The sequence below is a fragment of the Fukomys damarensis genome, unplaced genomic scaffold (genome assembly GCF_012274545.1).
Source record: "Fukomys damarensis isolate Sample0158 unplaced genomic scaffold, DMR_v1.0_HiC HiC_scaffold_38, whole genome shotgun sequence".
NCBI classification, from domain to species: domain Eukaryota; kingdom Metazoa; phylum Chordata; class Mammalia; order Rodentia; family Bathyergidae; genus Fukomys; species Fukomys damarensis.
Genome location: NW_022900950.1, coordinates 29,579,334 through 29,588,590, shown reverse-complemented (window position 1 = coordinate 29,588,590; position 9,257 = coordinate 29,579,334). Strand labels below are relative to the sequence as shown.

The 9,257-nt window shown below is 39.3% G+C and overlaps 1 protein-coding gene across 4 annotated transcripts in view; it reads right to left on the bottom strand.

Moving 5' to 3' along the window:
• LOC104862098 (phospholipid-transporting ATPase IB) overlaps positions 1 to 9,257 on the bottom strand; it is a 642,570-nt gene that overhangs the window by 160,794 nt on the left and 472,519 nt on the right. For all 4 annotated transcript variants that reach the window (XM_010623803.3, XM_010623807.3, XM_010623808.2 and 1 more), the window contains exons 29-30: positions 8,142 to 8,264; positions 5,870 to 5,948 (exon numbers count right to left, since the gene is read on the bottom strand). In XM_010623803.3, coding sequence (XP_010622105.1) covers positions 5,870 to 5,948; positions 8,142 to 8,264 — 202 coding nt within the window. The remainder of the gene's footprint in view (positions 1 to 5,869; positions 5,949 to 8,141; positions 8,265 to 9,257) is intronic.

Genomic DNA, 9,257 nt, shown 5'->3' with positions numbered 1-9,257 from the left:
ATATAATTGTTTTTCAGTACCGGGGATCAAACTCAGGACCCTGCACTTGTAAGGCAGGCATGGTGCCATTGAGCTAAATCCCCAGCCCTATATTTTTAACTTGTCATGACTAGGTTAGTAACAAATGAGTTTATATGAGTTATTCATATAAATGGAGAAGGATTCCAGAATGCTTTGTCTTTCTAGTTCTTAGTTTGCAACTTCCACTTAATGCATTGATAGGCTTCTGGGTTTTATGAACTTCCACAAGTCTCCTTTCAGCAGGCATTCACAGATGGCAGAGGCCACACTAACTTACTACTCCCTCTTTCCGTCCCAGTAAACATTAAATGTCTGTCTGAATCTTTTCATTCACTACAGAACCTTCCTTAACTGCACACAGTATTTATTGTTAGTGGCCTTTAAAGTCATCATATCAGTGCACTTCACAGACCTCACTCGAACATATAGTATTTTGTTGATATTATGTGGCTATTATAGCACTTCTTTCCTGCAGGTTTAGCATACAGTCTGATAGGATGGAGTAGGGAAGTATTAACTAATGAAATATTGGTGCCTTCCATTTCTATCTCCAGTCCAACCACTTATCTCCACCACCATCATCACTGTACCAGACCATGAAATGGCTAAGCAACTGGACTCCAGCAGTGATCCTTGCCAAGGTGGTCAAGTCAACGTAAATCAGCTCAAATGGCTTCCATTAGACTGATAGTCTAAAAGGCTCAGTTATTCCAAAAGGCTCAGAAAAGTCTGATATCTCTGCTTCCATCCTTATCACTTCAAGGCAATCTGTATCTCACAGTTCCACCCCAAACCCCAACCACTATACCTTTCCTTTGGAACCACTCTCACCCTAGCTATTCCTGAAAGATGAATTATTTCTTGTCTACTTCTGTCCTTCCTAATTCCTACTTATCCTTCAACTCTGCTGTCACACTGTTTGGGAAGAGGCCCTTAAGGACCAACTAGGTTTAGGCTTTCTAGGAAAGCATTCCATTTGACCTTGACCTTCCACTTTGATAACAATTCTTGTTCAAGGCCTATCTATATGTAAGTTCTATGATGGCAAGGCATTAATCTGCTATGTATACTACCATATGCCAGTACCCAGGAAAGCCCTGGCATGGAGAAAAAGCTCATTTCTGTTTTAATTTTCAAATGAGTGAAGAATAAAGTTTAAAAAGTTGCAAGTTGACAATAACCAGGTATAGGTTATAAATACTTTGTTAGTATAACTCTACAATGCCATGGGTAGAGAGAGGTATACCAAGTTTTATTTTATACATGAGTAATACTATTTAATTAATATTCAAAACTTGCCTGATTGTATATTAGCAGATTATTAAAAAGCATTAAATTACCTTCTCTAAGAATTTTGAAAGATCTTGTTTGCTTAATTAGTGCTAAAACATTAAGTATGCATGTCCAGTTTTCTTCTTAAAATGTTTTCCACAGTGTGGACTCTGAGGAATCACCATGAGGTTTTTTAAATGACATTTCTGTGCTGGAAAGTATATTTTCTTTTGGTATCGGGGATTGAACTTGGGTCCTTGCACTTGTGAGACAGGCAGTGGAACCACTGAGTTAAATCCTGGCCCTGGTAAATGTATTTTCTTTCTCACTACCTCTCTTGCAATTTTCATCAAGAAAAAAATCTGACAATTTCTTTCTCAAATAAAAATTGACTTTACCTTCTTTTGCCAATAACCACATCCCTCTTCAGCGGGAGGGTTGTTCAACTATGCACACTGGAAAATGCCATTAGAAAACCTGAGTGTGGCCTCACACTCAGGTTTTTGGTGAATTTTGGTGTTTGTGAAGGTGACATCCACAGTCACTTTTCAGATCAAAGTGTGGGGACTGTAGGCAGAACCACGAGTGTGAGGTTGTGATGGCTGGGAGAAATCTGATTTACTGACTTGCTTCAGTGGAAAAATTTATTTTGAAACTCTAAATGAATCATTACAGACTTCATCAGCAAAAGAGTGCTTTGAAAAGTCTGTCCAAAACCATGCAAAAATAAGCAAAGCAAGATTCTTGGAAGCATTCTAGGGAATAAGCAATGTGCCCACACCTCCTCAAGAATGTTTCTTCCTAATGGTCATGCTGCCCTGACTGAAGTGAACAGTACTGATGGGGCTCACAGATGGCAGAGAGAACTGTGGAGTAAAACACATTGTCTTTGTGACATAATCCACAAAAGATCATTCTTATGTTTAATTCCTAGAGACCTCCTCTAGAGACCTCAGCCCTGATGGAACAGAACTTCTTTAAAACTGTGGGTGTGGACAGGTGGCTGTGGCTTCAGGCAGCACTTAGAGGTCAGAGAGGCCTCAATGTATTCTCCCGTTAGACTGGGGTTACTCTGCTTTAAAAAGTGCCTTCATTTGCCCCAAACCAGGTTCATAGTCCTGTGACTCTTCGGGTTAGAGTGGATACATTTTCTAAATGGCAATGAAGAGTGTAAGTGGGAAGGGTAGAGGAAAGGAAATGAGGGAAAAGAAAAATATGTGAAAAAAGGAAGAAATGGAAACAAAGTCTTTGTAAATAGGGAAGGGTGAAGGGGGTGAAGGGACAGCAGGGGCATGGGAAAAAAATAAGAACCAAGATATATCATGTCAAAGTACAAGATATCAATGATAAATGTAACTGTATTGTTCGCTTTAAATGTACCAATAAATGTAATGGGGGAAAAAAGTGTAATAAGAGCTCACTTGTATCGAGGGCAGTAAATCAGCACACATAAACAAGCAATCCAATCAGTTGACATATCTCCAGCTTCTCAATCTTGAGATCTTTCTTCACTTCCACATCTGACTCCCCATTAAGCCCCCACCAAAAGAGCTCAACAGTTCATGCTCTTGCCAAATCTTGTGTGTTTGTCTACAGTGCAGTCTTACAGTCTGCACAGAGAATGCCCTCCACCACCCTGCACACTCCAATAATGCTCACATCTCCAGCCCTTTACTGAGAAAAGTCCCCCAGGGGTTAGCGCTCTGACCTCCCCCATTCTTTGTCCCTTTCCAGCCACTGTCCCTCCCCTTCCTGGACCCTTTATGCTACAGCTATCTCTTCACCCCCCCCACAGGGGACAATGACAATGTGTACAAATGTGTTTTGATTTATAGTTGCCACAAAGATAGGGAAAGGAGGGTGGTTTAGTCCATTTGGTTTGCTATGGAAAAATACCACAGACTGGTGCCTTATAACTGACCAGAACCTGTGAAGTCCAAACTCAAGGTGCTGGCACATTTCGTATATGGTGAGAGCCTGTTCCTTACAGAGGGCGCCTTCTCAGTGTGTTCTCACATAGCGAAAGGAACAAATGAGCTATCTGGAGTCCTTTTAGAAGAAAAAGGCTGCCCTCTCATGACTTAATCATTTCCCAAGGACCCCATCTCATAGTACCATCATTTTGAGGGTTAAGATTCAATACGAGAATTGGGGGTAGACACAGTCACTCAGTCCATTTCTCCATTTTGTTTGGACATTTGAATCCTACTTAGACCTCACAGGTAAATCTAAATGCCATCTCCTCTAAGAAACTATTAATGATCTCCAGTGAAAGGCATCTCCCAACCATTAGATATCCAATAATATTTTATTTGTATTTCACATGCAAGTTATATTCTACCTCATACTAGAGTTAAATGTGCAACTCTAACCTTCCTTACCAGATGACACACTTAGAAGGTAAGGCTTGCACTGACATAACTTCTTGTCATCTGCTTGGAATCCATAGTAGACTGATTACACATACATGTTACATGAAAAAGTGTCAATGGGCAATAATACAATTATTTTTGGCTTTACACTGATTGAGAGAATTTAGAAATTAATTCTAAAATATTCATCCAATTTGTTAGAGAAAGTCAACTAATGAACCAAAAAAAAAAAAAAAAAGGCTTTCTATGGCAATATACCACTTTAACTTAGAGCTTTTACTTCACAGGTTGTTTGCAACACAATTAAAAGAAAGACTATGTGATGAAAAGGTGACTCAATGAAATGAAATAATGGCACTGATAGTTTCGGTGACAACAATTAAGACAACAACAAAAGATCCACCAGGGGCCGGGGATTTAGCTCAGTGGTTCCACTGCCTGCCTTGCAAGCACAAGGTTCCACAAGTTTGATCCCCAGTACAAAAAAAAAAAAAAAAAAAAATCCATCATTCTATTATCTTGTTGCTGAACAGACTTAAGATTCAGAAGGAAAAAAGGTAGGGGAGGCAGAACCTAGTTCAAAATTCAGTTGGTAATATCTATTAGGCACATTAGCAACAGGTGGGAATCTAAAGCCTTTTAAACAAAGACCACAGTAGCTGAATGAATGGGTTTACATAATGGAATCTAGGTACACTGTAGAAATTCTGCCATGAACTACAAGCTATACGCTCAAACACATGATCCTAATGTCACGATTAGGGAGCCACCAAATCCACCTGGAGAGGCTACATTAGGTCCTTTTAAATCAGGCAAGTAAATGATCCTCTTGTAAAACATATTAAAGTCTGAAGGCAAACACTTGTAAGTTTAAAAGACAGTCATACCTTAGGAAAGAAGGACAACAGCTCCAAATATAGTTACTGTGGCCAGTCCACACAAAAACTCAGTCTCCTCCTATGTTCAAAACCCTGGGCTTAGGTTTCAAAGTACAATTGCTAACGTTGTACTTTTACTCAAACACAGAGCTCCATCTCTAGTCCATCCTGTCATGATCATGACTACTTCTACATGTCACAGCTTCATGAACAAAAAACCACACTCAGTGCTCTTCTCTTAGAATTGCAAACCTTTACTTATAAAACCATTTTAAACAAATGAACCCCACCATGAGCTAAGATGAAACACATAAAAGCCTTTAAGTTATAAGAGCATGAATTCACTAGACTGTCCTTTTGGAGGGTGCATCTAGAAGCAGAAACTTTCATTTTGTGGTCTAAAGACTTCAGGACCTTTAAAAGAAAAGGGGCCCTGATGAAACTGAAAGAATAGGTCAGCAAGCACAATAACATGTATGTGCGTATCTTTCCAGCCATTGTTCTATAGGTTAATGAATATCAGCGGAGGATAAATCATTTCTGTGTGAAGCATAGAAACACTGATACAAAAACAAAGATGCTTGGAAACTTCACACTCTTTGACCAATCAGAGGCCTTGTCTAGTTATTTGAAGTAATTTTTCCCAGGGGTAGTATTACTATTTGGCAGGAATGAAAGCATAGCATTCTCAAAACACATTTTCACTTTTTTTTGAAACTCAAGATATTTTCCTTGATGTAGTGGTTATGTTTTTGGATGTATTAAGAAGTGTGAGCAACCAGAGGTTGTCGCATTCTCACTCATCTTCACAAACCTTTTGGAAAAGGACTAAAGACAAACCTAGAGAAGTAGTCCTCAAACAAATTATACCTTCAAAAGGTATATGTGAAGGAAAGGAGACTCTTAGAAAACAAGTAATGAGATTAAACTTACAACATTATGTGATTCTGCATATAGGTATGAGAGACTTGGACAATAAAAACTCAAATGACTACAAAGACTTTCAAACTCAAGGGCAAGAAGCATCTGTGTTTCTTGATAGTATAGCACTCTTCTTAACATCATTGACTCAAATAGTTATTATAAACTATGTTTAGAATTCCTATTATTTAAACCATCTAGTCAATCCAAAAGAAAATAGGTTATTGATGTCAGAGCTGATCCTGAGGCCAGCTCTCACTTGGTTTTAGGCACATTTTTTTTTTCTTCTAAAATGTATTCTTATGCCTCTCATTGTGGCAAACTGGGGGAAAAAAATTGTGAATATCCTGGCACCAAAGGGACTGCAAAGCTACTTGCTGACAGTTGAAATCATGAAGTCGTTACCATGTTCCAGTGCTTTCATGGGAAACCAGAAGAGGATGAGGGAGTGGACCAAGGCATTGATGCAGTGACCCCAGAAAACCTGCAGGAAAACAAACCAAGGGAGTCAGCACTGCCAGAACTCTTGACCTCTGTGTGTAACTCACAACAAATCCTGTATTGTGTAGGCTCCTGGCAGAGGCTACACAGTTCCATGAGACACATGTTAGTTTCAAATTTTAAAAAGTCCCTAGAAACACCCATTTCCTCTTTTTTACATACAGATGATTGGACTCTCTCCAGATAATACTTTACTACATAGACCTAAATATATATCCACCCATATGTAGATCAACACTTAATCCATTCAAATCTGAAAAGTGAGCTACAATCAGTTCTCTGTAGCGTCACAGGAGAGACTACACTTTACAGTCATCCAGAAGAAGAGAATTAGGTCAAAATATTAACAAGAGGCTAAAATTGTGTTCTTTTTGGAAGTATTAAAAACTATTTTACATGTCAGTTCTCTTAAGGCATTCTTACTCTCTTACTCCTTAAAAATCTTTCCAATTCATTTTTTTTCTTTCATGGTTGAGTTTTTTTTTATTAATACACCTACATTTTAAAACTCATTTATTTAAAAGAATGTAAAGCTTAATTTACTCTAGACTATATTTTTATTAATGCATTTCAAGCATTTGTTCTTTTCCTTTGTGTGGAGCTGAAGATTGAACTCAGGGCCTCTCATACACTAATCGTGGGCTCTACCCCATGGGCTAGCTGGGCTAGACCCCAGCTCTTCTAATCATCTTCAGAAGTACTGACATGACAGAACTATTCCATTCAGATTAAATTTATTTAATCTGGAAACTGTCACATGGTCCTAACTAGAGGCAGAACAACAGAAAATACTGAAAGACAGTATTAGAAGACAATGTGATCTTTTTTCCATTTTATTTATTTATTTATTTATTTTTTGGTACTAGGGATTGAACTCAGGTCTTTGCACTTGCAAGGAAGGACACCGAACTGCTGAGCTAAATCCCCGGCCCCTTTTTTCCATTTTAAATGTTCATTTTAACTTTATTCTTTTCCTGATCTCCCTGATCTCTCTGTCAAAAACAAACTAAAGAAGCAAAATAATAATAATAATAATAAACAAATAAAAGTATTTTGTTTTTTTACAAACAAGAATTTTCATGGTGCCCACAACTAAATGTCAAGGCATAGTCAAGTTCCAGGAATTTTTGTAGAGCTCTGGAAACCTGACACAGATCTATTCCTACTTACTTCCTACCTCTGTTTAAACCACCTAACTTCTACACAGAATTGTGGCCAACCTCCCTCTTCTTCAAGTGGACTACACATCTTGGCTTTGTGCAACCAGCACTCCACTACTCTGCAACTCTTGGTGTGACTACAGGCTGTGCGACAGGTCCTCCTTGACAACTGCGACCGTTCCTTTCCTCTCACATCGAACCAAACTCTTGCTTGGTTCTTATAATTTCCTACAGAGGATGAACATCCATTATCCAAATATTCCAAATCCAAACTGCTCCAAAATCTGAAAGCTTTTGAACAATGATGTAATCCCACTAGTGGAAATTTCCACACCATGAAACTTTGTTTCAGGTACAAATTATTAAAAGTACTGTATAAAATTACCCAAGGCATGTGTATATGAAACATAAATAAATTTTGTATTTAGAGTTACATCCTGTTCCCAAAATATCTTATTGTGTATATGCAAATATTCCAACCCCCCAGAAAACTCTGAACTCTGAAACACTTCTGGTCCCAAGCATTTCAGATATGGGATGCTCAACCTGTACCTAAATAGATATTTCTTCTGGTTCTTCATTCTGGAAAAAATCAAAATCAAATCAAAATAAAACACCCATAGGTGATGTTATGCCTGTGTTTATATCTAGTCAATCTTACTGCATAGCTTAAAAACATTTTCTTTAAAATGAAAAGCTCAGCAACAGTTGGGCAAGCTTCTGACTAGCCTCCTCTCAGGGCTGTACAGAAGTATGAGGCTAAACCTAAATCCATGGGGGCTGCCACCACACTCAGGGAGTCAGCAAGTTGGGTCTTGAGTCAGCAAGGCTCTTACAATACAGATCTACTTCAGAAAGGCATTTCTAATGCACAGGGCTCTCGAGAGCCATGTGGCAGGCTCACTGCTTCTCCAGTGTTCTCTCTCAAGCATCCAGAATCTCACAGGCAGGAGACAGGATGGGAGCCGAGTCCAGGAGGCAGGGCTGCCCTTTCAGTGTAATCGCGCCCTGTTTACCTTTGTGTTGAAGCCTTCAGCATTCTGGGTGATTTTGTAGAGCTGTGGAAACCTGAGCATGCTCTCCTGAGTGCATGACCGCTCAAAGATTCCAAGAGTGAAGGGTGGCAATGCAGTGAAAATCTGTGTGGAGACAAAGAGCCATTAAGAGCAGCCTTTCCGATTTACACAGCATCCGTGTTTCAGCTCTCTGCAACGATGACTTAACTTACAGTCAAGTCCAAACCTGAGGCTTCGTGATTCATAACTCCCCTGACACCCTCCAAACAAAGAAAATAGATGAAAGACTGTTTTATTACTGTTCATATTTGTAGAATGAATACACTGAGCCCTAAAAACATAAATATTTGATGAGCCCAGAAATTTTGTTAAATAACAACTACCTTCCTTTGTAGAGTGCAAGTGATGAGGAATCACACACAGTTAGCTCTGGGAAGTGTTGGATTTTCTGTTAGTGTGGGCTGAGGCACAATTTTACAACTTCCCATCCTGTTTTATCCTCACATTTCAGGAAGCACAAGGTTCCTCATCCATTTATTCATTCAAGAGACATTTATTGTGAATGAGTTATGGGACAGTTATTGTGGCAAGCTCTAGGAATACAGAGATTTAAAAACAGAACAAAAAAGGAGAGGAAGCAGGCCTCTGAATTCCAGAACTCTGTCTACTGCAGAACCAGGGGAAGGGGATGGAGCACAACAGATATATAGATAAACATATAAAAACACAGTGATTTGCACAATCACTCATGTCCTGGGGGTAGGGAAAGGAAGAGCCGAGAAATGAATCTTGCATCAATGAGTATGTGATCTGCACAGTACTCAACCTGTAGGATTGCACAGGATGTAAAGGGATTTGTCAGGATGAAGGGTACCCTGGGAAGCTTTCTTTGAGAAAAGTACTCCTTACAGGGCTTGAAGGCATCTATCAGTACATTGGGGGGGGGCTATAAAACACACAGGTCAGTGGCCAGTGGAGGTGTAAGCTAAGGAGGGGAGGGAGAACAAACAACTCCTGGCACTTGGAGTTCTTGGGCAGATGGTGCCTTCTAAAATGGACTTTTACCTTTACTCAATGGGAGTGTGATACCCACACATATGTGTATTGGAAAAGTGG